General features: G+C 40.9%; 1 protein-coding gene across 1 annotated transcript in view; it reads right to left on the bottom strand.

The window, feature by feature from the left end:
* Positions 1-1,658: 1,658 nt before the first annotated feature.
* Positions 1,659-24,592, bottom strand: part of GYG1 (glycogenin 1) — a 36,532-nt gene continuing 13,598 nt past the window's right edge. The window contains exons 5-7 of the mRNA XM_024244546.3: positions 20,149-20,275; positions 5,291-5,510; positions 1,659-2,549 (exon numbers count right to left, since the gene is read on the bottom strand). Coding sequence (XP_024100314.1) covers positions 2,376-2,549; positions 5,291-5,510; positions 20,149-20,275 — 521 coding nt within the window. The 3' untranslated portion in view covers positions 1,659-2,375. The remainder of the gene's footprint in view (positions 2,550-5,290; positions 5,511-20,148; positions 20,276-24,592) is intronic.

Genomic DNA, 24,592 nt, shown 5'->3' with positions numbered 1-24,592 from the left:
AAATATAAATCTTGTAATTTGAGTTACTGTTGCCTTTTTATACATTTTACTAAGTAACCCTTAGTATTCTGGACTCCCTAGAAAAGATTTTCCAATATTTGTATAGCTTTACATGGAAAAGTTAATACTTCACCTTAAGACATAGATCATAGAAGGAAAAGAATGTTTAGTTCAGTGATTTTCTAGCCAAATAGCTTGATAGTATTTATTATATGCTATGTCTTATGGTAAGCTTGTCATTCTTTCTGATTCCAAAAGTTAATAGCCTTCACTAAATACTTATTTGAAATTTAAAAATTAGCTGGGCTCAGTGGCTCACGCTGTAATCCCAGCACTTTGGGAGGCCAAGGCTGGTGGATCACGAGGTCAAGAGATTGAGACCATCCTGGCAACATGGTGAAACCCTGTCTCTACTAAAAATACAAAAATTAATTAGCTGGGCGTGGTGGTGCGTGCCTGTAGTCCCAGCTACTCAGGAGGCTGAGGTAGGAGAATCTCTTGAATCCAGGAGGCGGAGGTTGCAGTGAGCCGAGACTACGCCACTACACTCCAGCCTGGTGACAAAGCAAGACACTGCCTCAAAAAAAAAAAAAAAAAAAATTTAAAACTATGTCAGCTTTTCCACCTTAGAGCTTTGTTATGCTATTGTGTAAAAAATAGAGAATGAACGGTAGTAAATAACGTTGAATGCATACTGAATGGCCACAAAAATAAGACATTTTATATCTGAAGACTGTGTTTCTGTTAATCTTAACCAGGGACTCAGAAGCCAGAAAGACCTCTGACTAGCTAAAATTATTTTGAGAAGTCTTTGTACCACAGCATCTGACACATGGAGGCACTTAAATAAATCTTCAGTAAATGCTTCATTGTACTTGAAGATCAATAGCGACTCATTCTTCACCAGTCCAAATAGCTAGTTTCAGAAGTCATTTATCTTTTAATATTTTATAATTCTAGGTAAATCCTCAGGTTCTTATTGAGCTCCTATGGTAACAGCCTTCAAGGTGGCCCCAACCATTCTTGACTTAAGCTGTCTATATGCTTGTATATTAATTCACATCAATATGAATAAGGAGGGTGACCTTGAAGGCTAAGTCACAAAAGCTATGCAGCTTTTGCCCAATCAAACCTCTATAAAGTTTCTTCCTGTCATGGTTAACTGTCCTGTTTTCTTCCATAGAATCATTTCTGACCACTCATTTTAGTTCTAAAAGGTCATCTTGGAACCTACCCTTCTTTAGCTTGCCATCTCTTACAACCTAGAATGATCTATAAATTTAATAAATATGCTTTTCCATTCTATCATTTTAAATCATAGATAAAACACTAGTAGGGACTGGACCCAGTACTGATTCTGAGTTAGGAATGACTTTAAGGTTAAAATATTCTAAATAGCTAAATACCCACTTAATAGGGAGGTGTAGTGTGGATGACACTATATAAGTTTGATCTCAGTTTGTTCTGATCTGTCAGATCCATCACCATCACAGAAAAACAATTAGATTGAAATCATAGATACCAGTTTTTAAAGCATATATCCCAATGTCAAGCTTTACACTTTTTTAAAACTATGACAAATTCCAAAAATTATGAAAAATTCCCTAATAGATTTGTCCAAGGGTGTATGGTGAGATTCCTTAATTAAACAACCAAGATACAGCAATAAGTCTTTTATTTTTTGTACAGGGTGCCACTGCAGGTAACCATCAGAGAACACACTGCTATTTTCAAATATACAGAACTGAACAAAAGCATTTTAGCATGCTGCCTTACTGTACATAGAAAACTGGTGAGCATCTTCAGACACTAAGAACAGGAAATAAAATGGGTTAATGCTATTGGTTGATATGTTTATGAATCACTCAGCAGTGCTAAGACAGCCTGTCTTTACCTGAAAGCAGAATTACAATCACTCACTCTGGCAGCACTGGGCAATTCTAAAATTCAGGTCTCGTGAAAGGTAGGCACAACCAACAAGCAAGCAAGGAACAGATGCCATGTCTGCTTCTGAAGGGAGTGACTGATTTTGAACCAGGCTCTGCAGATTTTAAGAACTGATACTGCCATCTTAATATCTTGAGTTTCCCTTAATTTGTATGTTGGCAGTCAACAAAAGTGAGAATTTCTGAAACAAGCTAAATAGGATTAAACAGCAGAACACTGTCCATATAACAGAATTGCTGCTTCACAAGTTTTGCCCAGTTCTCACCTCTTATCCTAAAAAAGCCTCTCATCTGATAAGTTTTAATGAAAACCTCTAGCAACTGTAATAGACTTTTCTCATAACAGACTTTTCTCAACCCAGCTCTAGATACTAAGTATCAGAAACAAGGCTTGTGAAGTGGATGTGTTCACAGAAAAATGCAGTGTTTCTACTGGAGGTAAGTGTCAAGTTTCCTCTTGATGTTGTCAAAGGAATCTGCTCCCATATAATCAGCCTGGCCCTGTTCCCATCGCTCCTTCCGTTCTTCCGAGGATACAAACGGCTGTGCCATAGCTGGGATCTCCCCAAGGGACAGATGTGATATGGCTCCTGAGACATCTTCCTAGAAAGGAAAGCATAATTGACTCTATGAGAGCTGAAAATCAAACTGTTTTAAAGAATGCAATAAATTGAAGACAGAAAACCCAGGATGAATCATCATGCAAAGTAGCAAAAACTGAAAAGTATTACATGAAACAAACAAAAAAGACACAAAAATATAAAGATTATATGATTTTTTCCTAACGAAATGAAGACTTCTTGACTCAGTGAAAACATTGGGAGAACAAAGTAATTAGGGTTAATGTTTAAGTTCTGCATACCTTTCTACAGAAGCCACAAGAGAAAGCCAGTGTATAGACCAAGTCTGAAAGCTGCAAACAGTTCATTAGAAAGTGTAAGATGGATGGGCAAGGGAACACAAGTCTCAAGATAAATTCTCAATCTGTGTGGGCTCTGAAAGGTTGAGAACTTAAACAAAATGATACCCCAACAGGCTACATTTCAGAAAGAATCTAACTAGAGAGCCGCAACACATACTCAGTTATCACACTATAAGAAGGAAAGTTAAACTGGTTTGAGACTAGGTACCAAACTTCTCTGCTTGTTCAAGCTTCATTTGGATTACCAAGTAGCATCTGTTCTTGTAGCTTCTGTTAATTTGCTTAGTTTTGAACAACTTTCAATTCCCATCTTCACCTTTCCTTGTTTCATAATTCTCAGCCCTTATATTGCAGAAGGAACAGGGTAAATGTGCAAGAAACAGAGCAGACCTAGTCTACATTAAATTTGATTCTCATTACATATAGATGGGTGATCAACTTCACATGTACCAATGCTATCCTTCAAAAAGTACTAAGGTGCAAAGGTATTGGAAATCTTAGCAGAGAAAAAGGAAGGTAAATGAATACAAACAAGTATTGCTTTTAACAGAGAAAATGGTGGAAAAATTGTTTTGACTACTTGTTTTCGTTACCGTATATATGTAAGCATATAGGTATGTATTTAAATACAGTGGAACTTTAAGATGTTTGGATATAGGACTGCACTATAGCTGAGGCAACATAAGGAAGTCCGTCCATTTGGATTAGTCCTGCCCTTGCCTTGCACTTGGCAACAGTAATGATACAGAGGACTCTTTCCAGAGTCCTCTCTGTTCACAATATGGGGGCTGTGAATTTATACCCTAAAAGGGAGGCCCCTGAGGTCAAGCTAAGTATACTGGACATAACTTAAAATAGTTTAGCATTTAAAGTATAACTCTCCCTTCACCTGCCATAAAAGGTATTATCTTAATTCTGGGCTGTAGATGGCTACTTTTAAGCATAGTCCATCTCAAATTTTCATAAGGGTAAGTCTCTTCAGACCTGGGTTTGAAGCCCATTCTGCTACTTGACTAGTCTGTTACATAACTAAGACAAGTTATATAACTTCTTTAAGCCTTAGTTAATTTACCTATAAAAGGAGATATAATACTTAATATACTTAACAATACTTACTAATAGTACTTAATATAGTGGTTTTAAGGGTTAAATAAGAATAGCTAACTTTCATTAAGCATTTACTATGTGGGTTTCAAGTACTGTATGACAGGGGTCCCCAACCCCCAGGCCATGGACCAGCCGTGGTCCATGGCCTGTTAGGAACCAGGCTGCACAGCACGAGGTGAGTGGCGGGCGAGCAAGAATTACCACCTGAGCTCTGCCTCTTGTCAGATCAGGGGTGGTTAGATTCTCATAGAAGCGTGAACTCTATTGTGAACTATGCATGCAAAGGATCTAGGTTGTGTGCTCCTTATGAAAATCTAATGCCTGATGATCTGAGGTGGAACAGTTTTATCCCGAAACCATCCCCCATACTGGTCCATGGAAAAATTGTCTTCCACAAAACCAGTGTCTAGTGCCAAAAAGCTTGGGGACCACTGCTGTACAAATATTACGTCATGATCCATATAAAGAACTTGGAGTAAGAATGCAAGTGTTAGTTTTTCTCCCTTTCTCCTTTCTATATCAGTAAATGCTAGTAAGTGAAATGGCTAAAATCTATACCACAGAAAAGAGAATAATCTCTTATAATATTATAATCTCATAGCCAGGTGATTAGCTGATTATCTGATTATAATTCACCACCATTCTGTTCTCTTATTTATATCTGAATATGTAACAGTTTCATTCCTCATCCTCTTCCAATTCTTTCATAAGAACAAACCTCAGAGAAGACCTTTAAAGTCAGAAAAGATGCTAAAGAGGGTTGTTATAAATGTTATCATGTCATCTCCCTCCTACAAAGATACTTCTTTTTCAAGATCCTATAGTAATCATAGGAGTACAAACATAGGAAATAAAAACAATCCTATAAAAGTATTTACTGTATGTTCATATTGTGATTTTCACTGAAAACACATTCTTCTAAGCAGATGGCAAATATAAAGTAGATACATCTAAATGTTTGCAGTTCCTAAAACATTCAATGGGGTGTTGTTTTCATAGACCACTACTTTAGGAATAATCTCAAAATCTTTTCAGAGGAGAATGGGCTAAGAATTCTAGAGTTAAAATATACGGGTATATACAGAAAATTCTAAATAACTATGTTCTCGGATCCAAAGAAATCTGCCACACAGTTTATTTCTGCTACTTCTTGCTGGTAATGTTTCTCCCCTCTAAGATAGTTATTGTTTTCTTTCCACAAAATTTTATTTATCTCTTTGTTTAAAATGCTGTTAAATATTCCACATCTCTATTGATACAACAAGTTTTTTAAAAAGCAGCATTAAATGATCTGAAGAAAAGAAACAGAACCTACCACATTTACATATGAGCAGGTGTCTTTGACAAGGCCAAATTGTTGAAGCAGAGGTAAAACGTTGGTGGTAAAGATATTCCACCACAGGATGAGAAACTCTGGATGAGTCATGTTGGGATCATGGGCCTCACTTTTGATGTTTTTTGTTTTGGGATCGTAAGTATAATTCCAAGGTTTGACTCGTCCCAGGAAATGCACAACTTTGGCACTTGCACCAAACCTGCCAAGTGAACACAAGTTGAAACAACAGTTAGTAGATTCTGAGTACTGACAAAAAGATAAGCAGCACTTAGCAGCACTTTTCTATAGCTTTTTTTTTTTTAAGAGACAGTGTCTCACTCTGTCACCCAGGCTGGAGTGCAGTAGCATGACAGTTCACTACAGCCTCTAACTTCCCACCCTTAGCCTCCTGAGTAGCACAGGCCACCATGCCTAGCTAATGTTTAATATTTTTTTGTAGAGCCAGGGTCTTGCTATGTTGTCCAGCCTGGTCTTGAACTCCTGGCCCTGAAGTGATTTCTCCTGCCTTGGCCTCCCTATTCTGTGGCTTTAACAGTGTACTTTCCATCCTGCAGTAAGGGTTCAAAATCAAACTGAGTTCACTGTGACATTGTGAGACAGATGCTTTTAAAAGTACTTATTTAGTTGTGTGTTAAATACATACAAAAAATGTAAATGTAGCATTGGTTCAGTGCAACACTGAAGCACCAATCCATTGTGGACAGAACAGGCACACCACTTAGAAAGTATTTGGTATTACCTAGTAAAGTTAAAAATGCTCATGCTGTACAATCCAGCAGCTCAGCTCCTAAGCATATACCCTAAAGAAACGCTTGTGTATGTGCAACAAGAGATATAATCAAAATGTTCACAGCAGCACCAGCACTATTTGAAATAGTCAAAAACTGGAAACAACCCAAATGTCTGTATTAGATTTTTGCTCAGCAAGTATACATTACTCCCAGCCTCCTCAGGGGGAGGGCACTTTCCCACCTGATGTTGGACATGTCCTATGGCTTGACTTGACTAATGCAATATGAGCAGAAGTGACAGTGTGCCTTACAGAAGCATTGCTTATTTCTGTTCACCCTCTGAGAAGTTACAACTTCTGCCAGCAGAATATGCCCTGGGTGCTTGCTGTTTCCAGAAAAAAGAAACATGGAACAGATCTGGACCAAACCTGTAGCCTAGCTCCACACCCTGCTGAGATCATCAGAGCTGTCCTAGCCAACCCACCAACATATATGTAAGAAATATTTGCTTATTGTTGAATATGACTGAGATTTTATAGTTATATAGCCATCTTTTATAAAGGAAAAGTTCTGCTATATTCACAGCATGGAATACAATCTAAAATGAATGAACTATAGCTATACACATGATGCAGCAAAAAGATGAATTTTTAAAACATTTCTGTTGAAAAAAGCAATGGGTCAAATAATTACATATATATGATTCCACTTACATAAAGGCAAAACAGGCCGGCTACAGTGGCTCACGCCTGTCATCCCAGCACTTTGGGAGGCCGAGGCAGGCAAATCACGAGGTCAGGAGATGGAGACCATCCTGGCCAACATGGTGAAACCCTGTCTCTACTAATAATACAAAAATTAGCTGGGTATGGTGGCGTGTGCCTGTAATCACAGCTACTCAGGAGGCTGAGGCAGGAGAATCCCCTGAACCAGGGAGTCGGAGGTTGCAGTGAGCTGAGATTGCGCCACTGCACTCCAGCCTGGTGACAGAGTGAGACTCCATCTCAAAAAAAAAAAAAAAAAAAAAAAAGGCAAAACAAGAAAAAAGGTACTGTTTAAAGATCAGAAAACTATAATCAATATAAATTTCACGATGCTGGTTACCTCTGGGGGAAAGGTGAAGCTCTGATTGGGAAGGGACAAAAAGAGGTTCTAAGGCACTGGTTGTGTTCTATGTCTTAACTTGGGTGGTATTTTTAAACAATGCACATTTTTAAATATGTATTCTTTTGTACATATGCTCCATTTCACAATAAAGAATATCTTCAAAAGAGTAGGAGTAAAGTGTAGTCCTGTTCTAGCTGGCAGGAAATCTATGTATATAAAAACAAAAAACAAACGTGAATGTAACAAGTATCAAAGCAAAAATAGGAACAGTGGGTGCTCAGGAATTCACAGCAGGAAGGGCACTATCCAGCTTCAATGGGAGCAGAGGTGCTAAGATAGTTGGATGTGACTTCAAGCTTATACAGCAGATGTGATCTGGGTAGCTGATGATAATGTAGGGAATTCCAGACAGGCAATGGCAGGTATCAGGTGAGCACCTGTGTGCTAGACCAGGTATCCTCTGTTAGAGCCAGAGAGGAAGCTTTGAGTAGGGAAAGAAAAGTAAAATGGGACAGAACCTCAGGTACTGGGCTCAAGTGTTAGATTTCAGTAGATTTATATTACAGGCAACCAAGATACTTGAGCATGATATACTGTTCAAAATAATACAAACTCTTGTAACCTTTCTTATCCCCTAAAGTTTATTAAAAAAAAAAAAAGTTAGGAACCAGTTAAAAAGCTATCAGAGTTTACTATATTAGGAGACCAAATTCTTTGACATGATGGGGAATAATAATATTTCTACAAGGTAAATTTTACTAATGTGTTAATTGAGGCTGTGAGAGACTGAAGTGAGATGCCCAAGGTCACACAACTATTAAGTGGCAGAGATGGGGTTTGACATGGTTTTACCTCTAAGGCATAAACACTTACCATCCTACCATGCTGCGGCTGCTCCAAAAAGCATGCAAGAAAAATACAGCCTATTTGTAAAGCTCCTTCGCCTTAAGGTTAATTGATCATTTCACAGTTTGTTTCTTCTGATAAATGAAGAGGATATTTGATATCCCCAAGCTTACTCTTTATTTTATACAAATAGTATATGTAACACACAGAACACTCTTGCTCTATTTAATCCTTAAAAGGATAAAAATCATAATGCCCAAATTTGTGCACAGATAAAGCTATCGATTAAATAAGCAACTGTTATGCATATGGCACTATGCTCAGTGTGTGGCCCCAAAAGGCTTTTGTTCAAAGAGGAAGATGGGTCATCTACATAAAAATAAGCAAGGTGACAAGTTAGGGCTATCAGGGCAGTACTGACATTAAGGGCTACTGAAATTCCAAAGTCATGAATGCAGGTGGGATTTTCAGAGGTGGTTTTGTGCAGGAAGTGGGGGCAGGGACAATGCATGGGAAAGAGTCAGATGAGTGCCTTCAACAAATGTTGTAATGAGGATGGGGGAACCCATCACAGAGATCTAACACCTGTGTTGCAGAGTGGAGGGAAGGCACTGCCCCATCCCAGCAATACAAACGCGTAAGCCTAAAACCGAAACAGAGCACATAAGAATGAGATATTCCTTCCACCTCCTCGGACATCCACCCCTCCTGACTCAACTTCCCTGCCTGGAGCCACAGCACCTACTTAGATCCTCTTGTTATTAACTGTTTGATCCTCTTGTTTTAACTGACTGCTAAGCTTCCGCCCATGATTTGCCTAGACTTAATATAAATGTCATACATAGTCATAACATGATAGTAATACTAATTAAAATAAGTTAAAACATGAATATACTGTAAACTGTTCTTTTCTAACCTGCTCTCTTGACAGTTCACTAATGACTAAGCAGTAGTAATAATAAGAGCTCATAATAAGAATATGAAGTATTCATATGTCGCAGGCATTGGTTAGTGTTTGCTTCGTTTACTCAGTTAATCTCCACAATGACAATGTGAGGAAACCAAGGCATGAAGAAGTTAAATAACTTGTCCAGGATCCCACGGCTGGTGAGTGACAAGGCTGGGATTCCATCCAGGCAGTCTGGCTGCACAGCCAAGGCTCTTAGCCATGACTAGGCTGCTATTATAAGACATTCCCAGAATTATAAGGGTATTGTCTGAGAGTGACGTTTGTTAATTTATGGACAAATTAATTTGTCCATATGGACAATTAATTTGAAAGTGAAAAAGGTATGCCTAAGCATCCTGGCAATCCCCCAAGTATAGTTAAGGTCCCAGCAACGAAAGTAACCAACAGGAAAGTATGTTACGAAGTAAGCAACTTAGCATTCAAGAAGACTGAAGAAAGACTTTTCAGAAGGATGCAGTTTGCAACAGAGGTTAAGGAAAAAATGGAAGAACAACAAGAAATGGGTGGTGCTTAAGATCAGCAGGTGACCCACAAGTAGACTGTGCTGGACATTGTCTAAGGACCTCCCCAGCTCCTGTCTCTGGATTTGGGTGTCAGAGCTCATGCAGAGGAAGGGCACAATGGTCCAATCCACCTGCACACAGACTGCCCTCTGCTGTAGGCAAGAATATACACCTGAACCTCTGGCTCTGTCTGTAACCCAGCATAGCTCTGGACCGCCACACGACTGGTTCAAGAGGCCTCTGCAGCCCTCCTGGATACCAGCTCCATGCTGGTTAAATACCTCTCCATATGGCCTATGGCCTTCCTCTTGAATGTCAACAAGAACACCAGTTGGAAACAATCCACACCCTGCATTTCACTGTGACTCAGGCACTGATCTCTATCTTCATGAATCCCTGTCTCTGAGTATCTCTTTAATTCTAAATCTGTTACTCCCTGTGGTCAGGGGAAGGATCTTCCTTCCTCAAATTACCTTCTTTACCTATTCTACCCTGACAAAGTGAAAAACTGTATCCGCTGGATAGTCCTTTCATAGACAGGGCAATTTTCATTTTAAGAAATCCCTTGGTAAGACTGTTTAAAGTAGAAACTGGGATCTTAAGGGATCCTAAATGTGGGTGAGACTGCTTTTTCTGTCCTAAGGCAAGAAATCCCTTGGGTGCCAGCAACACCGGGTGAGTGGGGAGAGACAGGAGAGGTGAGCAGGACTGTGGAGGGCAGTACTGCACAGTGATGTAGCCTCCCAACAGCTACCCACATTGCAATGAAACAAATCACAAAGTGTTAGGATGTAAGTAGGTTTCTTTAAAAATTAGTTGGGGCCAGTTTACTGAGTGGCAAACTTGAAACAGACTCAGAAGTGTGAAGGCACAGAGAAGCATGAGCGAGGAGGTAAGAAAGATTCTGGGGCATACAGAAATCACGCAAAGGATTCAGATATCATAGGTATGCTCCGCCCTGTTTCTGTCCAGTAAGGAATGGAAATGCTTTTAGATGCATTAGGATTGACATTACTTTCTCTCTCTCTCTCTTTTTTTTTAGACAGCGTCTCACTCTCTCACTCAGGCTGGAGTCTAGTGGTGCAATCTCGGCTCACTACACTTCAACCTCTGAAGTGCAAGCAATTCTCCCACCTCAGCCTCCCAAGTAGCTGGGACTACAGGCACAGGCCACTATGCCTGGCTAGTTTTTGTATTTTTATTTTATTTTTATTTTTTGTAGAGACGAGGTTTCACCATGTTGCCCAGGCTGTTCTTGAACCCCTGAGCTCAAGCAATCCACCTGCCTCTGCCTCCCAAAGTGCTGGGATTACAGGTGTGGGCCTGACATTACGTGCCTGGCCTGACAGTACTTTAATCAAACTGTTACACACCTAATATCTATGGAAATGGATAATGGTAGTGAGTGGTCGGAGGTTTTAGAGGACCAGCTTTTTATGAGAAGAGCAGGCCTGGATGAGTCACTGAACACGGAAGGTTTGGACCAGCCCAAGAGCCCTTTGAGGGTGGGAAGAGGGCAGAAAAGTGAGAAATAAGGCAGCTGTTAAGTGGGGGGAAAATGGGGCTTCGATAGGAGGGTGAGAGAGAAGTGAAGCCAGATTTTGCAACTTTGTGTAAGGCAGTCATATCACAAGTATGTTCCTAGAACTCATCTAGGGCAGCACTTGGCTTGATATGAGGCATCTTTGCCTGGACCCAACAATGGCCACCTTATATGAAGGTTTAGGAGTCCTTTTAACTCCCATTATGCTCTAACTGTACAACTAAACAGTTATTTACACAGCAAAGGAACCTGAAGGGCTTGCTCTATAAGCTTTCGTAAGACACATCATACACAAAAAGAATGAGCAACAGGTCTTGAACACTAGTCTGTTTTCATACCTAGAGTTTCAATCTAGATATTAATTTCAAGTAATTATTTTTATGTCTCAATTATGTTCTCTGAGAAATGTCTTTAAAAGATCATTTTCTATCATAATCAATTTACCCTTTAGTCTTTAAAAGGTCATTTTCTATCATAATCAATTTACCCTTTAGTCATTTAGGAAAATCGAGAATTACCATACCAAAATGAAGTAAGGGCAAACGTCATAAGTAAAAGGAGAAACTACTTCTTAAGTTAACCTAAATGCAAATTTAGGGGAACACTTAAAAGGCTAACCCAGGATATTTTTCTAGTGTTTTCTCTCTCCCACCAAATGCAACAAGCAGTTCTTAGTCAGAATTTACATTGCATGGCTAAAAGCAAAATAGAGGCTGGGCGTGGTGGCTCACGCCTGTAATCCTAGCACTTTGGGAGGCTGAGGCGGGAGGATTGCCTGAGTTCAGGAGAGCGAGACCAGCGTGGGCAACACAGTGAAACCCTGTCTCTACTAAAATACAAAAAAAAAAAACTAGCTGGGCATGGCGGCGTGTGCCTGTAGTCCCAGCTACTTGGGAGGCTGAGGCAGGAGAATTACTTGAACCCGGGAGGAGGTGGAGGTTGCAGTGAACCAAGATCACACCACTGCATTCCAGCCTGGGCGACAGAGCAAGACTGTGTCTCCAAAAACAAAACAAAACTAAACTAAACTAAATAAAAGAAATAAATAAAAGCAAAATACTTCACCAATGAATTTAAGAAGGGGAAATGTTGATGTCAGAAGATAGCGTTGAATTGACCTCAACCCAGAGTAAGGATAACCATAAGATTCACTGACTCACTCCCTGACTTACCACTAAACTACCAGCCAGGAATTTGAAAAAAAGGTTGGGTACATGTCACAATTGTCTCTAAATTACTGAGAGCCATTCATTCTGACCCAGTAATGGGGATTTGTCTCAGCTTGCATACATCTCTTAAAATAAATGTTCTAATTTTAACTTGATAGAATCTCAAAAGGGTCGTCCAGATCACAAGACATAGTTTGAATACAAGCCAGCAATAATACTGCTTATGTGAGCCGTTAAAATTATCCCTGTGACCTGATGTTACCAAAAGATCAGATAGAATTTTCATGACTAGTTTAGTAGTTGAGAAACAGCCAGTAACATGTGGATGAGACTACAGAACTGTTTAGAACAGAAAAGAAACTGGTTTATGACAGCACACACAGGAGCAATTTTAGTCCTCACTAAGCTCTTTAGGTGCATTGTTCAACCAGATACTGAGAAAGACGGCACTGCTTGTGCGACACTTCTCTGGGAATCGTGGCAGCAGTGTCAGGCATCCTCTTGCCCACTTCTGTGGCTCCTGTTCTCTATTATATTGCGACTCACTCATGCACCTTCTCAGACTCACTCGCCCACATGGGCAGAGCCACACACAAGCCCTTCTCCCACAACAAACTGCACACCTCTCCTCTCTCACGCACTCACAATCTAAGTTAGGAGTCACAAACCCAAGTAACCAAGGAGTGGGGCTGATCATAGAGAGGAGAAGTGGACTTGCTGAGGTGGGGCCTGAGGAACACAAGAGGGTGCATATCCCATCACTAGAAGATAGCTGCTACCCCCAGCAAACAACTGACCAGACACCCACCCAATTTCTTTGCCTTGCAAACTAATCCTCCCAATAATATCCTGGAAATCAGAACAATGTCAGCACTCGAACCCAGACTTTAATAACCTAGACTAGGACCTAGTCAGCAACATTATCTTCTAGGCTGGCCTCTCTTCACAGACCAGGTCAGGGAAGGACTTACAACACCAGGCCACTAGGGAGACTCTCATGGAGGTAGCATATCATTCTTAGCCTCTATTGGCTGATTGCTCATTCATTCATTCAGCCAAAACATAACACCTGCCTACAAGCATCTGTGCCCATACACTTTGCCTTCCTTCATGTTATCAAGGATAAACTGTCCTGGCTCTTTTTTTTTTTTCTGTTTTTTTTTTTGAGACAGAGTCTTGCTCTGTCGCCCAGACTGGAGCGCAGTGGCGCGATCTCGGCTTACTGCAAGCTCCACCTCCTGGGTTCGTGCCATTCTCCTGCCTCAGCCTCCTGAGTAGCTGGGACTACAGGCTCCCGCCACCACCCCCAGCTAATTTTTTTGTATTTTTAGTAGAGACAGGGTTTCACTGTGTTAGCCAAGATGGTCTCGATCTCCTGACCTCGTGATCTACCTGCTGTGGCCTCCCAAAGTACTGGGATTACAGGCGTGAGCCACCGCACCTGGCCTGTCCTGGCTCTTATCTGAAGCCAGTCTCTCCACTTGTGTTCTAGATGCCACCCTTTCACCTATCCAAGGACATCACTCCAGTGTCTCCCCACAGTTTTCTGCATTGTCCCCACCCCCAACATCACTCCTATCAATACAAAAACATGCTGTGGTGACATCTATCTTGACGCAACAATCACCACCACCCTCTCTCGAACCTATATTCCCATCCAGATGCCACCCCATTAGAGCAGATGCCTCAGAAGAGCTGTCTACATTCACTGCCTCTAATTCTCTTCCTTCAGTCTCCTGGACCCACTTGTCAGGCTTTCTCCCCCACCACTCCACCAGACGTCCTCTTGCCAAAGTCACCAGGAACCTCCACATTCCACATCCAGTGCCAATTCTCAGTTGTCTTCGTATCTGACCTCATATCTGTGAGCATCTGACACAGACACAGATTACTCCTTCCTCCTTGAAATATTTTCCTTGCTTGGCTTCTGCAATACCACACTTCCTGAGTTCCCACTTGCCTTGCTGTCTTTTGTTCCTATTCTTCTATTCTCTTGTCCCTATTATCTTCCTGCCACTGGGTCAATCCTCAGGACTCTTCTACTGATAATCACTCCCTTGGCTACATCATCTTGTCTCATGACTATAAGTATCATTTATATGCTGACAACTCTCATATGTTCCAGACTTCTCTCTGGAGCTCCTGACTTTTATCTCTAGTTAGCTATTTCATACTTTCACTAGGATGCTAATATGCACCTCAAACTTCATACATCTAAAACCTAATACATTCCGTTCATTTCTGACCAATCCCTACCCCTACGAACTTGCTTCCCCCATGTTCTTTCCCATTTCAGGAAATGGCAACTCTATCATTCCAGTTACTTAGACCACAAACCTGTAACAGTCACATTTGACATATCCTACCAAATACCGGATTTTTCCAAAGAAACTGGAAACCTGGGTTTTATGTGAAATTCCCTAATTTTTAAAGCATTGACAATTAAGTTAAAAAAAATTCTGTGTAGCACAAACAAAACATACTTGTGTGATAAATACGGTCAGTGGCCCACAGATTTGAAACTTCTGAGGAAGTTATGCCTTTTTTTTTTTTTTTTTTTTTGAGACAGTCTTGCTCTGTCACCCAGGCTGGAGCGCAGTGGTGCAATCTCAGCTCACTCCAACCTCTGCCTCCCTGGTTCAAGCCATTCTCGTGCCTCAGCCTTCTGAGTAGCTGAGATTACAGGCATGCACCACCACGCACAGCTAATTTGTATATATTTTTATATATGTATTTTTGTTTCAGTAGTGTCAGGGTTTCAGCATGTTGGCCAGGCTGGTCTCAAACTCCTGGGCTCAAGAGATCCACCCTCCTTGGCCTCCCAAAGAAGTTATGTCTTCTTGGGCTCAAGAGATCCACCCTCCTTGGCCTCCCAAAGAAGTTATGTCTTCTTCCACTCAATCCTCATGCCTTTAACCTCCCATGAGCTCCCTCTTCGACTGAGATGGCATTCCTCACCCAGACTTCTGCCCATGCGATCTCACTCCTTGTGTCCTTTTTGCTATTGTCAGAGCAGCATCTAAAGGCTGGGTTGGGTCCAATATGGAAGCTTTTCTCTGGGTGATAAAGACTTAGGTAAGGCACCAGAATATGCAGCAGTCAGATCTGAGGACAGATCATCTGATAGAAATAAACACTTCGGATGAGGTCAGAATGACCAGATAGCCACTCTGTGAAATGGGGCCCAAAGAGGCATCACTATCACCGAGAAAGAAGGAACAAGACATCTGTGCAACCACTGCTTGATTATTCTTCTTAACACTCAAACCATGACAGACTGTGCCATGTGCCATACAAGAACTGTACACCTAAGCAGTGGCTAAGTGGATTAGACTCCAAGCTCCCTTATTCATCTTTGAGGCCTTGAGTGAGCGGAAAGTGTGGCACAAGGTACATGCTCCAGGTTTGCCAACTGAATGAACGATCAGCAGGCCAACAAATGGCTAGAAAAAAAGAGTGACCCAAACTCTTTTTGAGTCAGCCGCAGGGTTGAGTGAATATGTATGAGTGTGAAAAGAAATGAAAATAGACTACGGCTTCCAATAACAATAGTTACGTGGAGAGTTGGAGCCAAGGAGGTGTCTCAGGGAGCGAAGAAAAATAACCAAATCAGAACTACACAGGGACAATAGAATTCACAACACTAAAGGTTTAATTTCTTTGGGGAAAATATTGATAAATAGGTTTGATAAGGTCTTAGTGAATGAATCTGATTCTTAAAAAAGAAAGAAATATGAATATCCTCAGAAATGTTTAAAAGAGTAGAATAAATGAAAAAATATTTAATTTTACTATGTCAGGTCTCTAGTCCTATCTAAACTCAAGTAAAGGGTAAAACAAAATATTTATATGGAAAGTATTGGGTGAATGAGGCTTTGTACTCAATCAGTTTGACCAATTAATTTATGTAGTGGTTTGAAGAAATACCAGAGAATTCTGTCTCTCTGCTTTAAGGTGTGTTTTATATAGCATGAGATGATTCCTAGAGAGCGTTTAGTCAGTGGATATCATAGAAAGCAAAAATGAAACTAAACGATTTTTAAAAGACTAATAAGATTTTTTTTGCAGTGCTATGCACAAACCACACTATATGCTATCTGGATGAAACAAAACCTTCAGTTAGAGAAAACTCAAAAAAACTTATTTATTAAAAGCCTAAGAAACCTACTATATATCCCAAACATTATGCTAAGCACTTTTAAAAATATTATTAATAAATGCATTTATGGGCTGGGCACAGTGGCTCACGCCTGTAATCCCAGCACTTTGGGAGGCTGAAGTGAGAGGATCACTTGAACCTAGGAGTAAGACCAGTCTGGGCAATATGGCAAAACCCTGTCTCTATAAAACACATAAACACACATACACACACACAAATTAACTGAGCATAGTGGCACATGCCTGTAGTCCCAGCTACTCATCAGGAGGCTGAGGCAGGAGGATCGCTTGAGCCTCAGGAGGTCAAGGCTATAGTGAGTCGTGATTCTACCACTGCACTCTAGCCTAGGCAACAAAGCAAGACTCTTTCTCAAAAAAAATAAAATGCATTTATGACTTGTTTTCTGATGCAATACTACAAACTAACTTAAAAATTACTAAACCAAGCATTTTAATTTTCAAATTATGCCGTGTTAAAGAGGATCTTCCCTTACAAAAAAAAATACTAATTCTGTTTTTTTATATTTCAGTAGTCATTCGAAGTGATAAAACTATTAGTTTGTTTCCTTTATCTTTTGTTCTAACCAAATGGTACGGAGAGAAAGGCACTAGATGTGCTACTTTGTGGCTTAAATTCATACTAAGTTTGCTTTATACCAGGGCATCCTTTAGCTGAAGCTTCATGTAAAACCAAAGGCCACAATGTTCTAGATATCCAAAACTCTAAGATTCTGGGGTGTCTAAATACTGCTTTGGGGACATCCTAGTGCATGGTTATCTGGAGTTGGTGAGACAAACACTCCATTCTTCCTTCCATGAAGCCGAAGTTGCTCCAGACCACTCCATGGTCTCTAATTCCACCTGCCACCACTCATGCTGTCCTAGGGAAGGCCAGCATACTATAGGGCTGCTTAGTCCTGGAGACCACCAAGGTTATTCTGAACCCAAGGGTGGGCCTTCAAATTCACAGGGATCTTTGGAGAGTAGCAATGATGACCGAAATGCTTGTAATGGGTTACTTTCATTTAAAAAACATTTGGACCACAATTTTATATTACCTTATAATAAAAAAGAAATGTAACTACCTGTACCTTTTCATCCTTTCCCAAATATAAAAGAATATAAGGAAAAATGTCTCTGGATGGGTCTCCTCAAGAAAAGCAAATATATTTTCTGGCAGAGGGAAGGGAAAATGGGTTCTCTGATCTGGTTCCAATATTCCTCAACAGGCAGCAATGGGCAAGACAAAGCATGGCTCTGAGCAGCCTTATCACAGAAACATAGAGCTGACCCCCACAAGCTGCACAGAAGCAGCAGCATCTCCAGCCGGCCCTGGGCCAGCTGAAATCTGGCTAATGGACGGAGTTATTCCCAACTTTCCCAGTGTGTCATATTCTCTGTGGTTACAATAAACCCGGGGGATTTCCAAAATTAGCACTCATTCATTGAGCCAGGAAGAAGAAAACCATCCTGTTTCAGTAATTTAGATCTCAAACTGGTTTTTTGGGGGCAATTCATTTGGAGGATATAAAATCAACTGGGTTCTTGAGAGAAAGGGCCAAGGTTCTAGCAAATTAAGTCTGTCTTACTCCTCAAAACTTAACTCTGCTCCACCTGCTTCTTGTGTGTTAAAATAAAAGTACTGCAAGCAGTGTCTGCATAAACCAGGCTATCCCTGAAAGGTACAACATGCTCAATGGTGCTAAGGTGGAAATCAGATGGAGTCAAACAGAACCACATGCTCACTGTGCAGGACTGAGTGGAATGGTAACACTGTTCAAAAGTCTTTCTCCTCTGCACTGTCAACTTTTTGCTTGCTAAACTGAATTTAGTCAATTAAACTATAAGCAAATGTCCTATTATAGACAAATTCGGCTCCAGGGGTTACACTGTCATGGTTTGCAGGAACACTATTCAAACTAGCAGGGCTATAAGTAAGGATTAAAATGGATCAGGTTCACATTTCCATGTGAGACAGGTTTGTATTTTACAAGGCCAAGGACTGAGAGGTGAAAAGAATGCTTCTCCTATTCCTCCCTTGACAGTGAATCCTGTTGTCTGCTTTACTCACAACACAGTTGGTGTGTTTAAGAGTCTGCTTGTTCCCATTGTACAAAGGGAAGAGAATGTAATATGTTGGAGACATATGCCAATGGAACAGTTAGGGAGGAAAGAACATGAGATGCTTCTAATCCTTATCTGGAGGATGTTGATAGAGTCTTCCCAGAAAAGAACAGAAAAGGAAACATTGCTGCTACAAAAAGCCAGACATGCTCATTACTGTGGTGTAAGACTTATGGAGAGGACTTTGGATAATGAAATACGAGGAGTGAAAGGCCCTTTGTTTTCCGCTAACTCAGGAATGTCCATACGGGACAGAGATTGGCCCAACTCAGTGAAGGGCTTTGCTGCTCACGACTGTCTCAGGATCGACCTGACAGCTAGGCCCCTGTTCAAGAAATCTAAATCATCTTCTTAGTTAAACACAAATGAGTCAGAGGCTAAATAATAGGATCCTGTCCCTAACAGTGAGATAAACAGTGCAACAAGGCTGTATTAGTTGTAAGGTGTATCAGAACTGCACCAGGGGCTGGGAGGAGTGGCTCATGCCTGTAATCCCAGCACTTTGGGAAGGCAAGGTGGGCAGATCACCTGAGGTCAGGAGTTCAAGGCCAGCCTGGCCAATGTGGTGAAACCCCATCTCCACTAAAAATACAAAAATTAGCCGTGTGTAGTGGCACGTGCCTGTAATCCCAGCTACTAGGGAGGCTGAGGCAGGAGAATCACTTGAACCCGGAGGTGGAGGTTGCAGTGAGCCAAGATCATGCCACTGCACTCTAGCCTGGGCAACAAAGTGAGACTTCGTCTCAAAAAAAAAAAAAAGAACTGCACCAGGGAATGTGCGTGCTGAACAAGCACTGAGCACTTTACATGTATTAATTTGTTTCATCCTCCTGACAACCCTATGAGGTAGGGTTGTCCTCCTCATTTTACATATGGAGGAGCTGAGGCACCAAGTCTTAAGTCACGTAGCAGATAAATGACAGAGTGAGGACATATGCCCTGCCTTTCTGGTTTACGAATTACTCTGAACACTATACTGCCTCTCTCAAATAAAAATGACTAACAATCTAACGTGTACTGAGCACTTGGGTAGACCAGGCCCTCTTCTAACCATGCCACATGATTACCTCCCTTAATACCCACAACAACCCTATGAAGACACGGAGGCAGAAAGAAGTTCAGTAAGTAGGCCAAGGTCACCATCCAGGAAGTGCACTGCAGGATGTGAAGTGAGGTCATCCAGCTCCAAAACCCTTACTCTTAGCCACAGCAGCACACTGCTGCCTGCATCTGGCTTAATCCCCACAACAACTATGAGGGAGCTTTTAACACCTTTTTGCAGGTGAAGGAAACCAAAGCTCAGCAGCCAGTATGGGGAAGACATTGAGTTAGGGCACAAACTCAACTCCTCTAAGTTGTAAGTCTGCAGAGCTTAAGAGTCTGTGTTTTTGACCATGACATATTAATAACTTACCAGAGGGCCATGAACCCCAGAAACTGATGGGAACCTTGTCCCAAAGGCAGCTAAGTACCCTAGGGTCAAGCCCGAGGCAACCGATAACATCAAGGCCTCTCCCCACTGTTCTTACAAGAGAAACTTGTAAGCCACGGTTCTTACAAGAGAAACTTTCCTCAAAGTGTCTACGTGTTATTTCCCTTGGAATGACAATGAAGCAGCCCCAAAATTTTACACCCCACTTCTCTGCCCTCAACATCTCCAACAGTAGTTAAACCATTTGCACTTACACTTTAAATGCCGGGAGGTAGGAGTATATAGAGATGCTGCTTAGGTTATAAATAAACGGCAGGTGTTTTCTGATATCTGTCGTTGCCCAGCTGCTAAAAAATGTGTTCAGTATGCCTTGGTCCCCACCTAAAAGAAAAACATATATAAATTAGTTAACAGATCTCTAGGACAGTTTAATAATTTTATAGGAGCACATAACTGGACCTTTAAAAATAGACACTAATTCTATTTTTTTTTTTTTTTTTGAGATGGAGCCTCGCTCTGTCACCCAAGCTGGAGTGCAGTGGCACGATCTCAGCTCACTGCAACCTCTGCCTCCCGGGTTCAAGCAATTCTCCTGTCTAAGCCTCCCAAGTAGCTGGGACTACAGGTGCATGCCACCAGGCCAGGCAATTTTTTGTTATTTTTAGTAGAGATGGGGTTTCACCGTGTTGGCCAGGCTGGACTCGAACCCCTGATCTCAAGTGATACACCTGCCTCGGCCTCCCAAAGTGCAAGGACTACTGACGTGAGCCACCACGCCTGGCCCTCATTTTTGAGTTAAGTTTCTTAACTTAAAAACATTTTAAGGAGTGGCCATTTCCCTGATTTAACTCATTAATTCGACAAATATCTACTGAGCAGCTACTATGTACCAGATACTGTACTAGGCATTGCAGAGTCAACAGTGCACAAACAGATATCGTCACTGTCTTCACAAGGTGAAGGTGGGAGACACCGACAGCAGCAAATCAAATCAACAAACATCACACAGATGGAGATGAATGCAGTGAAGGAATGTATTGTACGTGGCACTACAGGCACACATGGAAGTGGCTTGAGCTACATCTGATGGGCGAAAGAAGGCTTCCACAAGGAAGTGGTGTTTAAACCAGTATCTGAGGCGTGCACAGGCATACCTGAAAAATGCCGATAGGGGAAAGACGGGGGACCGTGTTCCAGGCAGAACAAAAACAGTGCACACCATAGACCTGTGGTGGGCAGGAGCATGAGGCTATGGAAAGAAGGCCTGGAAGGTGGCCTGAGTAAGTGGACTTGGCGGGAATGAGTTGCATGGCACCAGGTGAGTCTCAGAGAAGGCGGCAGGGACCAGACCACATAGGGATCAGGTTTTACACTTTATTTCCAGTTAAAGATTTCAGACTTTCCCCTGAGTATAATAGGACAAAAAGAATCAAAAAGTAAGAGAGAGCAAACTGGAACAATGGAATTGTTTTCCAGGGCCCACAACTGTTGGTTTATCAACAGAGGGCCCAGAAGGCCACATTACCCCTATGGTGCACTCTCCCACCACTGACCAAAAGTCTCTGGGCAGATCCTGCTCAGTCACCACTGTGGCCAGCGTCAGCTACAATGATACAGCAAAGTGTCTGCTCAGCCCTTGGGGCTCCTGGACTTCATATCTTCCTCAGAAAGCAGGGATCATGGCCATTCATTCAAAAGAAATAAAAACAATACAAGACACATTCTTCCATATATTTCATGTGCTTTCTATTTTAGACTCATGAGATTTCAGAAAACACGCTCACAACCAGAGTCTCCCAAGCAGCAGAACAGGAGTTCACGATATGTGTGCATGTGCATGAGTGCATATGTGTGAGTGTGTATGGGGATGGCAGGCAGGGAGACACCTGCTCTAAGCATCAGGCAGGAATACTGCATAGTCACTCCTCTCCTCAGTCTCCTTTGCCGAAAAATCCAGTTCCTTTCTCAACATACAACAAGTCCAGTTGGCTGTCGTTACTATTCAATTTTCCTTAGTTTTCAAGGAGACTTTAAAAATCTAGAGATCTATTTAATTTTTGGAGTTAAGTAGTAAGATCAGGACTTTAGGTTTAAAGTCCAAGTGTACCTTATCCACCCTCTGCGTATTCTATCCTTTCCAAATACCTTCAATCAACTCTAAGAATCAAAGGCATTCACTTATTGTCTTGAGGAAACCCCTCCTTAAACAGCACCCCTGACAGGTCTCTGTTCCTCAAGGGACAAACAACAGAAAATCAGTTTCACTCTTACAAGTTCTAAAGGACAATAAAGATGGCAACAGAATATGCTTCACTGTTACAAAAATGCAATGGACTCAATGTTTAGATACCCCAAAATTCCTACATTGAAATCCTAAACCCAAAGTTGATGGTATCTGGAGTGGGGCCTTTGGAAGGTGATTAGGTCATGAGGGCTCTGCCCTCATGCATAGGATTTGTGCTCTTATAAAAGAGGCCCAAGTGAGGTCCCTCACCTCTTCTGCCACATGCAGCAGTTATAACAAAAAAACAAAAATAAAAAAGCTGTCTATGACCCAGGAAGTGGGCCCTCTCCAGCCATTGAATCTGCTGGCACCTTAATCTTGGAATTCCCAGCCTCTTGAACTGTGAGAAATATATTTCTGTTGTTTATAAGCCATTTAATCTATGATATTTCATTATAGCAGCCTGAATAGGCTAAGACAAATGACAGACATGAGAACCAAAGACAATTTTAGCTATATAGGCAAATTAATGTATTCTGAGGCACAAACTATCAAAGCCAAAACATCATGCCATTCATTAAAGGCTTATTTTTGATTCTACAGATACCCAAATGTGGGACTAGACACTAATGGCTGAGGTACAGAGGCCTGAAGTCTTAACTAATTTCCTTTTACACATAATCATCAAAATACTGCCAATCAGTTCCATGGGAACAGAAAAAAAGGCTAAGGAAATGTTCATAGCAGCTTTGTTCATAATAGCACAAACTGAAAACAGCTCAAATGTCACTCAGCAGGTATATGGATATGGTACATCCATGTGGGATATTTCTCAGCTATAAGACGGAACAAACTAGAGATACAATAACCTGGATGAATCTTAAATTAATTACACTGAGTGAAAAACTCCAATCTCACAAAGTTACATACTATGTAATTTTATTTATATAACATCAAATAATAAAACTATAGAGACAGGAAGCAGATTGATGGTTGCCAGGGGAGAGGGAAAGAATGACAGATGCAGTTGTGGCTGTAAAAGAATATGATGGGCCGGGCGCAGTGGCTCACGCCTGTAATCCCAGCACTTTGGGAGGCTGAGGCAGGTGGATCACAAGGTCAGGAGTTCAAGACCAGCCTGACCAATATGGCGAAACCCCGTCTCTACTAAAAATACAAAAATTAGCCGAGCATGGTGGCATGCGCCTGTAGTTCCAGCTACTTGGGAGACTGAGGCAGGAGAACAGCTGGAACCCAGGAGGCAGAGGTTGCAGTGAGCTGAGATCACGCCACCGCACTCAAGGCAGGGTGACAGAGTGAGAATCGGTCTCAAAAAAAAAAAAAAAATATGATGAAGGGTCCTTATGATGGAACTACTCTGCATCTTGACTATGGTGGTGGTCACACCAATCTACCCATGTGATAAAGTATATGCAAAAGTGCATATACATACACATACACACACAGAAAAGGGAATACATATAAAACTGGTGAAATCTGAGTAAGGTTGGTGGATTGTTCCAATGTCAATCTCCTGGTTGGGGTGATACATTTTAGTTATATAAGGTACTACCATTAGGGGAAAACAGATGAAGCATATATGGGATCTCTCTGTGTTATTTCTTACAACTGCATGGAAATCTACAGTTCTCTCAAAATGAACAGGTTTTTAAAAAACTCTTACAATTAATGTGCAAAATACAATCAGGAATTAGATGCTAAATTCCACAAGAAGAGAGATTATGGCCTTTTGCTTACCATTATAACGCTAACATGTAGCAGAATGCCTTACACATAGGCAAATTATTTATGGAATGAATGCAAGAATCTTGAAGATATTCTGTAGCAGCAGAAAAATTTAAATGACTTATATTCTACCATACAGGAATAGTTAGTATATTAATACTAACTACTCATGGAATATGATTCAGCAATTAAAACTAATGTCTATAAAGACAACATCAGTACACTGTGTAATATAAAGATATACAGCTACATACACATTGTAATTATAACAAAGAACATAAACATTAATTAACATTTATATTACAAGAAAGTAAATAAAATAATAGTAATTGCATTAGGGGATTGATGTAATAGACGTTCCTTCCCCCCTCTTTTTCCTATTATATTATTCTTGTAATGCTAAAATATTAGTAATACAACTGGGGGCAAGAATGAGAACTGTGCTTAGACCTTTTCTTTCTAAACACTCTTTTAATTTTTATTATGAAGTATACTACCAAAAGAAAAATATATGTGTAGGTTATAAAGAATATTAATAATAAAACTCTACACATTTATCCAATTTGAGAACCTGGACATTATAAGACCTTCTTTAACTGAAGCAATTCCACTTAAAATGACTAACAGCTGCCCATAATGCAGTAAAGAAATCTAATTCCACGGAGGCCTAAATCGTAGTTGTAAAGCAGAACTTCCAAATCCGACCTGCGTGAGCCTGGGAAACAGGA

The sequence above is a fragment of the Pongo abelii genome, chromosome 2 (genome assembly GCF_028885655.2).
Source record: "Pongo abelii isolate AG06213 chromosome 2, NHGRI_mPonAbe1-v2.0_pri, whole genome shotgun sequence".
In the NCBI taxonomy this organism is placed as follows: Eukaryota; Metazoa; Chordata; class Mammalia; order Primates; family Hominidae; genus Pongo; species Pongo abelii.
Note: the sequence above shows the minus strand (reverse complement) of the source record. Positions and strands in the feature narration are given on the sequence as shown.